At 44.5% G+C, this 15467-nt stretch overlaps 1 protein-coding gene across 2 annotated transcripts in view; it reads right to left on the minus strand.

The window, feature by feature from the left end:
* The window catches only part of Ppp4r3a (protein phosphatase 4 regulatory subunit 3A), a 49902-nt gene extending 35772 nt beyond the window's left edge, over positions 1-14130 (minus strand). For both annotated transcript variants that reach the window (XM_028886656.2, XM_028886655.2), the window contains exon 1: positions 13140-14130. In XM_028886656.2, the coding sequence (XP_028742489.1) occupies positions 13140-13281 (142 nt within the window). In that variant the 5' untranslated portion in view covers positions 13282-14130. The remainder of the gene's footprint in view (positions 1-13139) is intronic.
* Positions 14131-15467: the final 1337 nt, after the last annotated feature.

A 15467-nucleotide genomic window follows, 5' to 3' on the forward strand; every position in this document is an offset into this window, starting at 1 on the left:
CTTGGTGTTTGCTTGCTAGCCAGTACAAGGCCCAGGCTGATGAACAAAGAGATCCTGTCTCAAAAATATTGGCACTTGACTGTTTGAAAAACTGTTTCTAGCCGGGCGGTGGTGGCGCACGCCTTTAATCCCAGCACTCGGGAAGCAGAGCCAGGTGGATCTTTGTGAGTTCGAGCCAGCCTGGGCTACCAATGAGTCCCAGAAAGGCGCAAAGCTACACAGAGAAACCTGTCTCGAAAAAAAAAAAAAAAAAAAAAAAAAAAAAAAAAAACCTGTTTCTAGCTATTACTAAATGTTCTATATTGAAGACTAGTAATAAACATAAAAAGAAAGGTCAGGAGGCGCTGCTCCATGATAAATGTTGTTAGTTTAGCATGTGCAAGTACCTGGCTGTGATACCCAGCACTGAAGGGGAGGAAAAATAAAGACACATACACCTGACTTGGCAGCTGTTAAAATGAACAAATGCAAAACAGCATGGTAAGACACTGCTAGCCATCTAACAACCCCTACTAACAATTATTTTTCAGATACCAGGTCCTTTTGCATTTTCTTTCCGATTTTCTCAGTAATGTCACAGAACAGAACAACAGAAAGGGGAGAAAACTGCCCATTCAAAGATGAAGCATTTCACTCTCATTCCCCAAAAGCCTGGATAAAATAAGAATATTTAGACCAGTGGTTCTCAATCTGTGCATCACAACCTCCTTGGCAAACCTCTATCTCCAAAAATATTTACATTGTGATTCATACAATTCATAACAGTAGCAAAATTACAATTACGAAGTAGCAACAAAAATAATTTTATGGTTGGTAGTCACAACATGAGGAACCGTATTAAAGGGCTGCAGCCCTAAGAAGGCTGAGAACCACTGATTTAGAATGTTCTTGGTATCTGAGATGTTAGGGGAAGCACCTTCCCTGAAATCTATTTCTCCCACATACCTTGGCCTTATCTAAGACACCACTTTAGAAGTCCAGCTCTGGGCCCTGTTGTTGAAGGTGTGGGTGACCCAGCCCCAATGTTGGGGGGTGGGGGGAAGAAGGCTGTCCCCATTACTCATCTGACATATGGTGGCATGGGTGGAGGAGAGGGCCCTGGATGTGTAGGTGTGGGAGAGCCAACTCTGAGGGTGTGAATGCAGGAGAACTGGCCCTGCCCCTCGCTTGCTCACTGCTACAAGGGGTGGGGGTGGGGTACCAGTGCTGGAGAGCTCACCCTGGTGGGGAGGACAGGGGAGAACTGGCAGGCTGACCAACCCTGCAGCTGCCCAGGCCCAGAACCAGGGTTATGACTTGGTCCACCCCATCTATGATCTGCTGGAGTATGCGAAGGGGCCTGACCCGAAGACCCAAAGCTGCAGGATCTCCACAACATAGGGCAACAACAGAATATTATCCAAGAAGAGTTCCCATGAGGGCCCAGCATCATTAGTGTAGTAGCAACTAGAGGACTCAAACCAGACTCTTTGCAATTAACACCTGCAAGTAAAGATATATGGACAAAGGGGTTTACTGCATGACTCAATGTGTCACACTGAGCTTCCATGAGATTTTTAGTATTTTCCTTTTTTTTAAAAAAAAAATATTTTTTTAAGATTTATTTGTTTATTTATTATGTATCCAGAATGTATGACTGCAGGCCAGAAGAGGGCACCAGATCTCATTATAGATGGTCATGAGCCACCATGTGGTTGCTGGGAATTGAACTCAGGACCTTTGGAAGAGCAGTCAGTGCTCTTAACCTCTGAGCCATCTCTCCAGCCCCCTTTTTTTTCCTCTTAAATTTTGTTTTATTGGGGGGAGGGTTGCAGGGGTGGAGGGCGGATGCAAAGTGATGGGAAAATGAATGGGATCAAGATGCATGATGTGAAAGACACACAGAAAAGAAGTCCAGCTCTGATCTCCAATGCCTTATTCCCCAGATAGTACATAGATTAAACTTGGGAAACAGTTCTTCAGTGTTGGGGTTAAACAAAATAAAGCCCTATATTTACAGTTTATTTATGCCAGTCTATCTAATTGATTGGATCTGCCATCTAATGGTTTTTACAGGGTCAAGTTATGAACACTTGTCCAGCCTACTGAATCCCAGCACTCAGGAGACAGTGGCAGGTAGACCTACAGAATTTCAGGACAGCTAGAGCTACACAGGGAAACCCTGTCTCAAAAGGAAAAAAAAAAAAAAAAAGAGTAAGCTCCAATTATGCAGTGTTAATGTCAGTTAGCTACAGACCCTAAACAGTAATTCTATCATAATGTACGGGTGTAGAGGCTGACGAAGAGTTCAATTTTAGGTGAGAGGCATTTGCTACTTCAACAGGAGAAAAGTAAGTATGATTCTGAGACTGGAGAGATGGCCCAGTGTTTAAGACAGTTGTCACTTGAGTGGTAGCTAACAACCATCTATAACTCCAGTTCCAGGGGATCTGACAACCTCTTCTGGCTTCCACAGGCAACAGACACGCACATGGTACACTTAATTCCATACTGGCAAAACATCCATACATCTAAAATAATGATAATAAAATCATTATAATGATCCTTTCCTTAGCAAGAGACTTCAGTAACATTAATGAAGAGGTAGAGAAGGCTTCATTAAAAGTAACACATGCTTCTGGAGAAAGTAACTTAATAACTGCAGTAAACATTTAGGATAATCCTTCCCCACTCCAACTCATTTAAAAAAAAAAAATCTAGGGCCAGGCATGGTAGCACATGTCTTTAATCACAGTATTTGGGAGGCAGAGGCAAGTGGATCTCTGGTCTACATAGTGAGTTCCAGGAGAGGCAGAGCTACGTAATACAGAGACCCTATCGCAAAAAAGAAAACAATCTAACCATTATTTTGTTAATGCGTAATATCAAACTTTTTTTTTTGAGACAGGGTTTCTCTGTGGCTTTGGAGACTGTCCTGGAACTCACTCTGTAGACCAGGCTGGCCTTGAACTCACAGAGATCCACCTGTCTCTGCCTCCTGAGTGCTGGAATTAAAGACGTGCACCATTACTACCCAGCCAAACATTATTTTTAAGTGAATAAATATCCAAGTCTCAGTTTTAGTTTCCAATATGGTAAATATTAATGGATGAAACCCAAATAAATTGTATGGGATATTCAAAAGCAAGAACAATGGTATTCTAAGTAAAATCTCAAGAAATGCCACCAAAAGAGAATAGTGAGTTTTTGAGAGTTGCAGCTGAAAGTTTTTCTGGTCCCGCCTGGCTCCCGCTGCCCCACAGCCACTCAGATCTAAATGAACACACAGAGGCTTATATTAATTACAAACTGTACAGCCTACTGGCACAGGCTTCTCACTAGCTAGATCTTACACCTTAAATTAACCCATTTCTATAAATCTATACTTTGCCATATGGCTTGTGGCTTACCTGTATCTGTACATCTTGCTTCTCTTGGCAGCAGCTGGCAGGGTCTCCTCTGCTCTGCCTTTCTCCTTCCCCCTCTCTAGTTAGAATATCCCACCTAACCCTATTCTGTCTCACCATTGGCCAAACAGCTTTATTTATCAACCAATCAGAGGAACACATATTCACAGCATACAAAACAACATCACCCATCAGAGAGTTTTGTATAACCTGACACAGATAACCAAAATATACTAATATGCCAATAATGGATAAGCACCAGGTCAACATGGTTGCTCCTATAAAATAGGAAGGGTCTTCTTGTGATTTGTTGTCATGCCCCACTTAGATGGGTTGGGAATAAAGGTGAGAGTCACTAACTAGTATTATTTAGGAAGGTATCATAGAAAGTCTCAGAGAACTCTAAACTAATGGACACACACAATTAAAAAGTTTTGTACTGTTTTGTTTTTCTCTTAAGGTCCAGCATGTTCCAAGCCTGACAATCTGAGTTAAGATCTCTAGGTCCGAGCTGGGTGGTGGTGGCACATGCCTTTAATCCCAGCGCTTGGGAGGCAGAGCCAGGCGGATCTTTGCCAGCCTGGTCTACAGAGTGAGTTCCAGGACAGCCAGGACTGTTTCAAAGAGAAACCCTGTCTCAGGAAAAAAAAAAACAAAACAAAAAAAACAAAAAACCCAAACAAACAAAAAAAGATCTCTAGGACCTACATAATGGAAGAACTGACTCCTATGTGTTGCCCAATCTCTTCCTGAGCCTGTGTGAGCACACATAGACACACAATTAAAAAAAAAAAAACCAACAATGACAAAACATTTTTTTTTTTTTTTTTTTTTCTAAAAAAAACAGACAGTGCTGATAAAACTGACAAAACTGAAAAAACAGGCTACTGAAAAACCCACATAAGGATAAGTAAGGGTAAGATCTAAGACTGTTTGGCTCTAAAGTTCATAGTTTTAACCACTTTTAGTTCAGTATTTTTATAGCAGAGATTTGATAATAGAATTTAAGAAAACCTTTCGAGCCTCGTTTGGTGACAACAGGCTACTTGGAAGCTAAGGCAGAAAGAGGGCAAATCCAAGGCCTACATAAGCAAGTGAGAGAAACTCATTTCAAAATATAGAGTCAAAAGAATGGCTGAGAGATGACTCAGTAGTTAAGAACATGCACTGCTCCTACAGAGGAGCAGGGTTAGATTTCCAGCATATAGCTACCTGTACTTCCAGCTTCAGGGGATCTGATTCCTCTGGCACTAGAATTCACCTGCACAGATCCACACACATACACATAACTAAAATGTTGGGCTGGGGGAAGGTAAACAAAAAAGGCTCTTGTGTAGCTCAATAATATAGTGCTTGTCATTGTTGTGCAAGGCCCCAAGTTCAATTCCTAGTACCTCAAAAAGCCAGTACTGAAAAAAGGAAAAGAAATTCCCCCCCCCATTTCTTGTTAAGTACAGGGGGGAAAACACTCATTGAAAAACTATCCAAAGAATCAAAATATTAAAACTTATGGTTAGGAAAAACAATGCTATGAGTATTCACTGAAAATTTATGTGAATGGCCTAACCCCAATATCCCCAATATCTAGTGCACAATCAGCACTTAATAACTTGGATTTTTAACTGACAACCACATGCAACAGGAAGTGGAGCTTTGACAATGTTATCCAGCTGTATATTACAAGCACAAGGTTCATGATACTGCTTAGTCAACGTTCCATGCAAACTGTCATCACTTCTAGTATATATTCTTAGTTGGAAAACTTATATGGACTCACACCCCTTCACCAGAGATTCACATCGATTTAGCATGAGAGTTCTTGGGCTAGGGATATTGTAGGTTAGTAGAAGAGAACCTGTCTAAGATGCATGCACAGGGCAGTACTGGGTTGAAACCCAGTGCTGGAGAGGTTGGGCTAAGCTGAAAACTTGAGTGTTCTTGTACAACCTTCAGCATCAACCAATAAATTAGATTCAGGTGGATGTGAATGCTGGGTTTGGTCCTGGTCTTAGTTTCACAACGAACACTAAAAGATAGCTCCTCCCTCACTTCACTGCCTCAACACCACACAGTTTTTCCAGAATACTGTTTTCACCAGCATCACACTTTCAGTATTCACTAGCAGGAAGAAAAGCATCATCAAAAATGAGTTAATGGCTAGGTGGTATGGCTCATGACTACAAACCTATCATATGGAAACTGAGGAAGAAGGACATAGACTTGAGGGTAGCCTGGGCTATACAACAAAGACTCTGGTTTTAAAACACTCAGGAAGGTTAAGAGCACTGGCTGCTCTTCCAGAGGACTCAGGTTGAATACCAGCACAAACACGGTGGCTATCAATCATTCCAACACCAGTGCAAGGGGATCCAATGCCTTCTTTTGGCCTCTCAGGACACTGTTTGCATGTGTCAGCACAGAAAAGCACACTGGCAAAACATCCATACACATAAAAACTTAAGCTATTAACATTAAAAAAGTTTATCATGGAGGCCAGAGAAAAGAAAGGCTCAGTGGTTAAGAGTGTCTGCTGTTCTGTTGCATGAAGCTACGGAATAAGGACGTGATCGAGGCTCTGCAGAGAGGTCAGTTCAGATTCCCAGCCGCCAGATGATCCACATCTCAAAGAAGTTGGACTTCACCAAGCTTAATGCCGATGAACTTGAAGACATGGCCGCTAAGAAGCGGCACATTCCTGATGGCTGTGGGGTCAAATACATCCCCAGTCTTGGTGCCCTGGACAAGTGGCAGGCCATGCATTCCTGAGGGCTTTCACAGTACTCTCCTGTCCCCTACCAAATCATGTTCAGTAATAAATCTCAAATACAGTCTAAATAAAATAAAATGTACACACACACACACACACACACACACACACACACACACACACACAGAGTGCCTGCTGTCTTAAAATTTTTTCTTAATTTATATGTATGGGTGTTTTGCCCCCACTGTGCACCACCACTATACACCTGGTGCCCAGAGGTCAGGAGAGCGCACTAGATCCACTGAAACTGGAGTTACAATGGTTGTTAGCCACCATGTGGGTACTAGAAATCTTCTCCAGGTCCTCTCAAAGAGCCACCAGCACTCTTAACCTATCTCTCCAGCCCATTGTTTACTATTCTTCCAGATCAGCAGTTCTCAACCTGTGGGTCATGACCTCTTTGGGGACCACATGCACATATCCTGCTTATCAGATTTACATTACAATTCATAACAGTAGCAAAATTACAGCTATGAAGTAGCAACAAAATAATTTTATGGTTGGGGGTCACCACACATGAGGAACTGTATTAAAGGGTCACAGCATTAAGGTTGAGAACCACTGCTTTAGATGATCCAAGTTTGGTTCCCAACACCTTCATCAGGTAGCTCACAATTGCTAGTAACTCTACCTCCAGATTATCCAACATCCTTGTGTAGCCTCCATGAGTACCACACTCTTCCTCCCCATAATAAAAAAATAAAAACAAAATTAAAGTATTTAGATCAGCCCTAAAACACTCAGATCCCTTCAACTATTCCCACCATTGGCTGATGGTCCTCAAACTTGCATAAGTTATCACATTCAGATATTAAAGTTTTGATTAATCCTTGCCGGGCGGTGGTGGCGCACGCCTTTAATCCCAGCACTCGGGAGGCAGAGCCAGGCGGATCTCTGTGAGTTCGAGGCCAGCCTGGGCTACTAAGTGAGCTCCAGGAAAGGCGCAAAGCTACACAGAGAAACCCTGTCTCGAAAAATCAAAAAAAAAAAAAAAAAAAAAAAAAAGTTTTGATTAATCCACCACTCACTCTTAAGTCTTCTACAAAGCTGTTGTACTCAAATTTAAAAATGTACTTCTCTTCAAAGTGTACTCCAAGTACTGACACTGAACTCTGGATAACTAAATAAATATATAGCCCAAACCCTTACTGTACATTTTAAGATTCTATATTAATATTGACTTAGGAGAACAGCCATGAAAACACACAAGATACTATGCCTGTTTCCCTTACCAGAACAGCCCCAAATGAAAACAAAAAACAGAAGGGAAACTTTTCCCACCACAAATGTCTCTTTTTCTAATTATAGTGCAGGTAGATACAGACTATACAACCAAGATAGAGTTCTACAACCATGAGGCTGAGCACTGAATTTAAGTCTCAGAAGTCAGTGAGCAGTGCAACTTGAATATGTCCCTACAGCTCCTTTCCTTCATGCCTCAATTAACAGAATCCAATCTGTTTTAACTTTTACACAAGCAACTCAGATGATATATATGTTTTTCAAGACAGGGTTTTTCTCTGTGTAGTTTTGCGCCTTTCCTGGAACTCACTTTGTAGACTAGGCTGGCCTCGAACTCACAGATATCCGCCTGCGTCTGCCTCCCGAGTGCTGGGATTAAAGGTGAGATAAAATTATTTTTAAGTGTAAAAATACTTCATAAAACTTAAAGTAGCGTTGGTGAGATGGCTATGCTGGCTGTCAAGTCTAATGACCTGAGTTCAGTAGGGAACCACATATTTGGAGACCCTTCTGACCCCCACGTGTGCAAGCACACACATTACAAATGTAATACTAATAACCTTAAGTAGAAACCGAACAAAAGAACCCTATTTTTGAAGCCAAGTAGTTCAGATACGTAAAGGTTGAGGGAGAGGAATCAATCACTTGAGTCCAGGGAGGAAGGGGAAAAACATTTTTGGTGGCTGAGGTGGAAGGGTTGAGACAATTCTCAGTAAAGGCCAGGGAAGTCTCAAACTGTGAGCCATTCTCCTGTCTCAGCTCTCTAAGTACTGGGATTACAAAAGTGCACCACCATGACCACTCAAAACAATATTGTTGATGCTGTCCAAGCAACCCAGGATAAGAACATGGATATGATTTTATGAGAAGAGGCCATCTTTTTTGGGGGGGGGGGGCAGCGGGGTTCCAAGACAGGCTTTCTCTGTGTAGTTTTGGTGCCTGTCCTGGATCTTGCTCTGTAGATCAGCCTGGCTCTGCCTCCCAAGTGCTGGGATTAAAGCTGTGTGCTACCACCGCCCAGCGAGGCCATCTTTTAAAGTTAAGTATAGTGTAGCTCAGTGTAGAACATTTATTTGCCTGGCATGTGTAAGGAAGTCATCCTTTGTATGGAGAAATGCCAACATCCAACTTTATCAATTCTAAAACTGGCTAGGTTGACATTATCCTTCAGCAAGTTAATAGGGAAATGAAGCACAACACTAAAAGTTTGCTGATACACAAAACTTTACACAGACCTACCATAAAACTGAGAGGGGAAAAAAAAGTAACTTATCTTTAGTAACTAAAGAAAAGGGTATGTTTGGGCTGGAGAGATGGCTTGGCAGTTAAGGGCCCTTACTGCTTTCCACAGAGGACCTGAGTTCAATTCCCAGCATCCATTTGTAACTCCAGTTCTAGAGGAGCTGATGCCCTCCTCTGACCTTTTGTGGCATCCATAAGCACACACATGCATGCACGTTCCTCTGTGTAGCTTTAGAGCCTGTCCTGGATCTCACTTTGTAGACCAGTCTGGACTCGAACTCACAAAGATTCACCTGGCTCTGCCTCCTGAGTGCTGGGATTAAAGACGTGCACCACCACTGCCCGGCTCCACAATAACTTTTTAAGTTTCCTTTTCTTCTTTTTGAGAAAGGGTCTCTCATGAAGCTTAAGATACTCTAAAAGTAGGGATATTCCTGCTTCAGCCTCCCACTCAGATTACAAGGAAGTGTTAGGATTATAAATGTGAGCACCACACCCATCTGTAACTTTAATTTTCTACTGGACAATGAGCCCCTTTAGGGAAGATCACAAACACTTCCCACTTGCCAGGCATGGTAGCAGACACTATGTCTGCAGTCCTTCCTTGCCCTTGGGAAATGAAGGCAGAGGGACAGGTACTCAAGGCCAGTCTCCGCTACAAGAGACCCCGTCTGAAAACAAAACAAAACAAAACAAAAGAAATTCTGGGCTAGAGAGAGAGATGGTTCAATGGTTAAGACCACTAGTTGCTCTTGTTTTCATAATCCACATGGCAGCTCAAAGTCTAACTCCAGGTCCTAGGAATCCTTTTGACCTTCAAAGGAACCAGGTATACATGTGATACACATACTTATATGCAGGCAAAACACCCACATAAACAAAATACAAAAAAACTTAAAGAAAAAAACTTAAAGAAAAAAATACCATAAAAAAAAAAAGAATTCTCAATTACATGTAACAGGATAGAGAAAGAAGCACACAATAATGGATGATCCAAACTTGTAGCAGACACAATAATTTTAAGCAGTCAGGGCTACATAGTAGGTAGGATCCTACCTCAATCAATCAATGAAATCAAACTATCTAGGGCTGAGGCCTTGGTTCAATTGGTGCTTATCTAGCACTCATGAAAGCCCAGGGTTTGATCTCCAGCACCACATAAAGCATAAAGGCTGAACATAACTGTAACTTCAACACGAGGAAATGGAGGCAGGGTCAGAAACTGAAGGTCATCCTCACTACATAGCAAATATAAGTCCAGCCCAGGATACATGAAATGTTGCCTATAACAAAATTAAAGTATCTGTAGAGTAAAACTAAAATTTCTTTGAAATAATCCCTGAGGCCAAGAATAAAACAGCACACAAATAGACCACAGTATAAGAGATCACATTCATCATAAGTAGCTATAAGTGCTTTAAGCTGTAGGCTAGATTTCTCACTAAAATACAGACCACCATCCTAGGTTGAACTTGCACCAACCTATAATTATTATCTTACACTCTAAATTATCTATAAAACATGGCTAATTATAGTACCCACATTTGAGAACAGTTTTAAGAATTATGTCTGTAAACACAAGTGAATTGCTTAAAGAGGCCCTGGCACATTGGAGGTACTCAATAAACTTCTACTACTACTGATCTTATTTGGAATTTATCTGTAAGGGAAAAAAAAGCTCTTGTAATAAAACTATAGATTTCTTCACAAGTATCCCACAATTTTTAAAAGTCCACTTTTTCTTTGTTGTTTAGTGAGGAAGTTTTACTATGTAGGCCCTGAATTTGAGATCCTCCTGCCTTGCTTCCTGAATGGTGGAATAAGGAAGGTATCACACTCAGCTTAAATTCTTTCTTTGGAATTAGCTTTCCTCATAACATAACTTACATGGGCAGATCATTAATTTTGTTTAGCTCTTTTCCCACTTGGGTAAAAATAAAAATCATTTTACCTGTTCTAATAAATTAGAACTTCAAAACTCCAAAAGAAGAAAGGGGCTTAGAGGTTATTTCCTAAGTGATAAAAATATAAAAGGGCATAGAAACACCAGACTTTTACAAAACCTTGTTAGGAAAAGAGATTCTCCAACACAGTATGGCATTAAGTCTTCATGCTGATCCTTTCAAAATGTCTTTGTAAACTGGCTGCTGTGGTAGCTCATTGCCAGTAATCCCAACATGAGGATCTGAAGCAGGAGATACAGAGAACAGCTACAGAGAACGGCTCTAAAACAAAACAAAGAGGTTGGATGAGGTAGTATACCTTTAATCCCAGGATTTGGGGAAGTAGAGACAGGAGGACCAGGACTACCAGAGTTTTGGCAACATACCATGTTTGATTCCAGCCTGGTACTACAGGAGACTCTATTTCCCAAAAACCAACAAAAGGGTCTTTGTATAATCAAATAAAACACACACATTGGGGTGAAGAAATTCAAAGAATTGGTCTAAAGCCTACACAGAGTTAAACTGAAAATCTAACTGGGTGTTTGCTGGAGGTAGTTCAGTGGTAGTCTAGCATGCTCAAGACCCTGGATTTTTTTTGGGGGGAGAGGGGGGTCGAGACAGGGTTTCTCTGTAGCTTTGGAGCCTGTCCTGGAACTCAATCTATATACTAGGCTGGCCTTGAACTCACAGAGATCTGCCTGGCTCTGCCTCCCTGAGTGCTGGGATTAAAGGCGTGTGCCACCACAAACCGGCATCAATCAACTTATTTTAATGCCAAATAAAGACCCAGCTCTGAAAAACAGACACACTGTAATCAGAAACTTTTTTTCAGACCAAGTCTCACTATGTAACCCTGGCTGGCCTAGAACTTTATGTAGACGCTGGCTGGTCTCTAAGTCACCTAGAACTGCCTGCCTCTCTGTTAGAAACTTTAAGAATGCCAGTAGAGGTAACTTTTTACCACTGTTAACTTATTTGGGGTATTTGTATGAAGATAACCTGTGGGCACTATACTCCAAATTACCATTTTCCAATTCAAATTAATGTGTCTACAATCTTCAGTTACAACCAGGAGGTCCTTGTTTTTCATGTAATGAGTTCTGGATATAGTCCAAAGAATAAAAACCTTCTTTGAAATAAATTTGTAATAATTCAGATATGAAACAACTACAAACATACTAAACTGACCAGTCCCTCAGATTAATGCAACAAGGTTACTATATTTATACTCCAAAGAAACAATTTGAAAAGTTTTGCCCAACATGTATATTTTCTTTCATTAAGTGAAATTCAGAATGTAACCAAGGAAAATGGCAAACCCTGAAGAAACTAATAATTTAAAATGAGAAACAGAGCCGGGTGGTTGTGGCACACACCTTTAATCCCAGCACTTGGGAGGCAGAGGCAGGAGGATCTCTGAATTTGAGGCCAGCCTGGTCTACAGAGACAGTTCCAGGACAGCCAGGGCTACACAGAAACCCTGTCGAAAACAAAACGGAAAAAACGTGAAACTTTGAACAACTTGGTCTTTGGACCCTGAAGACTGTTTCAATAGACCTGAAGGGAAAGCAGGAGGGCAGATTCAAGTTTTAAAAATACTTCTCCCCACCTGTTAAGTTGAACCAAATGAGGACCACACGCTTAATCAATCAGAAAATCTTGCAATAAAATGTTCCAAAGGGCTGGGCAGTGGTGGCGCACACCTTTAATCCCAGCACTCGGGAGGCAGAGCCAGGCGATCTTTGTTGAGTTCAAGGCCATCCTGGTCTACAGAGCGAGATCCAGGACAGACAACAAAACTACATGGAGAAACCCTGTCTCGGGGGGAAAAAAAAAACAAAAACAAACAAGGTTCCAAAGGTCCAGAAGTTCCCACAGCAGAATTACAAACAGTCTTTCTTTCCTGGCCAAGCGTGGTGGTGCACTTTAATCCCAGCACTTGGGAGGCAGAGGCAGGTGGATCTCTGTGAGTTTGAGGACAGCCTGGTCTACAGAGCTAGTTCCGGAGCAACACAGAAAATCCTGTCTCAAAACAACAATAACAAACTTCCTTTCTTATGAAAAAGACAAGCAACACCGGACAAGTCCAACGTATCCTCACAAAGCAAAGCAGAGTTTTCTCTCTAGTGGAGCTGCCAGCATCGCCGACCCCTAAGATCAGAAAGAGGTAGTGGAAAACGTCCAGAACTTTCTCCCCAAGTGTGCAACAGCTATGAACTTTATGAGCTCCAAGCAAGGTCTTGTGTCTGTTTTACAGATGGGTGAACTAAGGGCAGTTCGTATTCGTTCCGTGCCTTTCTCAAGGTCACACTGGTGCAAAACCCACGCCAGGCTCCGGATCCCAGGTCCCCGACCTTTCCCCACGAAAAGGCGGCACAGCGCAGCGTGCTCCGCTCTGCTCCAACTCTCCCCACCACAGGGTTCCCGGTAAGGAAACAGCCCGAAGGCTCTCCAGCGAGCTCCAGGGACTTGGGTACCCATGGCGTTCCCGCCTAGACTCCCGCATTCCCAGGCCGAGTGCCACTGTTTCCCCAGGAGCCGGCGGGGTCTGCTTACCGTCGCTCTCGGCCCTGACGAGCAGGGACATGCCCTTCAGCCGCTCCACGTAGCCCGAGGACACATGGCCAGTGCCCCGGTCGTCCCACTGCCGGTCCTCGTTGAGCGTGTAGACCTTCACCCGCCGTCGGGTGTCGGTCATCGTGCCGGCCGGGCGCCCCGCCCGAGTGGCCCGGGGACGGTGTCCAGGAAAGGCGGGCGGCCGCGAACGGGAAACTCCGGGACCTCAGTGCCGCCGCTGGCCGCCCCGGAGCCGCGCCGCCGCTCGCATGGCCCGCTCCCGGGTCCGAGCCCAGGGCCCCCGCCGCCGCCGCCGCCGCCTCTCGCCGCCCGCTCCTCGGCGCTATTGTCCAGGCCGGGGGAGCGCGGCCGCCCAGCAGCCCCGACGGGAACGCGCAGCTCTGCCCAGCCGACCGGGCCGCCGTTCCAACAAGGGGCAGCTCGGTTCACAGCCCTGCTCCCGCCTCCGCCATGACCTCCGCAGAGCCGCTTCCCGCGCCGCCGCCGCCGCCGCCTCCTCAGGCCGCCGCCGCCGCCATGTTTTCCTCCCTTGTACCCGGCCCTGCCGCTGCAGCCGGAGCCTCCGCTCCGCTCCTCGCGCTTAAAGCATCCGAGGCCGACGAGCTAGCGCTACCCGGGAGACTCTGAACGTCCCTGGCGACCCGACAACCCCCTAACTCTTCTTAGAAGTCGCCTTCCCCAACCCACCGCCTCTTCCGTCTTCCTCACAGAGCCAAAGCCGCCGCCATCTTGACTCGCCCCTCAAAAGCGGCGCGCGGGGCCACCTAGGCAGCAGCGGCAGGGGCGGCCCGCAGGCCCCACCACTTAAAGAGACAGGGCCGGGGCCAGCAGCCTGGCTGCGGCGGCGGCCTCGCACCGAGGCGGACCCGGAGCTGCGGGGGTGGCGGAGCGGAGGAGGCGGGACGCGAGTCGCGCCGGTGTCGGACCGGGACTCTCTCGCGCTGCCCTGCACGTACTGTCGTGCGAGCGCGGGCTGCGTGTGCGTCCGTCGCACCCTGAGTTCGTCATCAGCCCCTGGAAGGGGTGTGGAGTCGGTTGGCGGCCTGCGAGCCCGTCTGGGTGTTGGACTCTGATCCCATAACTCACCCTTGTCCTTGTGTGTTTTCTCCCGCCGTTTGCCGGCAGGGCCTGAGCAGTCGGTCCCGGGGCCCCGGCTTCTGGCCTCCTCCCCAGGCCTGAAATTGAGAAGCTGCTGGGGGGAAAAAACCGTTTGAGCTGCGGTGGGCCACGCACTGGTCTGGCGAGTCCACTTGGCGCGTTGGTCATTGCGTGGCACGGAACGTTCTGAGCACTTACCTCACAATACAGCGGTTACCTTCCTTTCTCTGCCGATTGTCAGAGCTGATGTTCTATATTAAAGTAGCTATTAAACTAAGCTGGCTATTCTGAAATTCTGAGAAGCACAAATCCTGGTTGGGCCTGATTCCAAGTCCCTAAAATGCACTTTTGTGTGTGTGTGCGTGGGAGGGGGGTGCGTGTGAGAGGGAGAACCAGAGTATAGCAATTTAGACAATTTAGAATAAAAATATTTTAGAAGTGAATGGCTCCAGAAGACACAGATTGTAAATAATGTCCGTCATAATAAACCGGAAGACAAATACTATAATTCTGGCTAGTTGTGCTTTATTCCAGTCCCCCCCCCCCCCCAGCAAAAGTTTCTTCTTTGATGGGTTAAGAATTAAGGCAGATAAGGAATTATTCAGTGTTCAGCCTTTTCTGGCTGATCTCCAAGTCCGTTTAAAGCAGAGGTTCTCAACCTGTTGGTCACAATCCCTTCAGGGTTACATAGTAGATATCCTGCATATCAGATATTTACATTATGATTCATAGCAGTAGCAAAATTACAGTTAGTAAGCAGCAACAAAATAATATGATTGGGGCCACCACAGCATGAGGAACTGTATTTAAAGGTCACAACATTAGGAAACGTGAGAACCACTGCTTTAAAATAATCTACACACCAGTGTGCCATACCGATTAATAATCTCATCTACATAATAGTCCATGAGCTCCCTCTAGATGCTTGAAACGATTGTATTCCAGTCTTTAGAAACAGCAACCGCTTTGTTCTTCCATACTTCTCAATTTTGTTTGCAAACACTTTCAGACATGTCTTTCACTTGTCTCGGAAGTTGTAGGTGAGGAAGGTCCCAGCTTCTCATGCTGCCATGTGCCACCATGATGATAATGGACTGAACCTCTGAACTGTAAGCCAGCCCCAATTAAATGTTTTCTTTTACAAGAGTTGCCATGCTCATGGTGTCTCTTCCTAGCAATAGAAACCCTAAGACAGAAGGTTAAGAGTAT

This window comes from Peromyscus leucopus, chromosome 14 (assembly GCF_004664715.2).
Source record: "Peromyscus leucopus breed LL Stock chromosome 14, UCI_PerLeu_2.1, whole genome shotgun sequence".
Taxonomy (NCBI): domain Eukaryota; kingdom Metazoa; phylum Chordata; class Mammalia; order Rodentia; family Cricetidae; genus Peromyscus; species Peromyscus leucopus.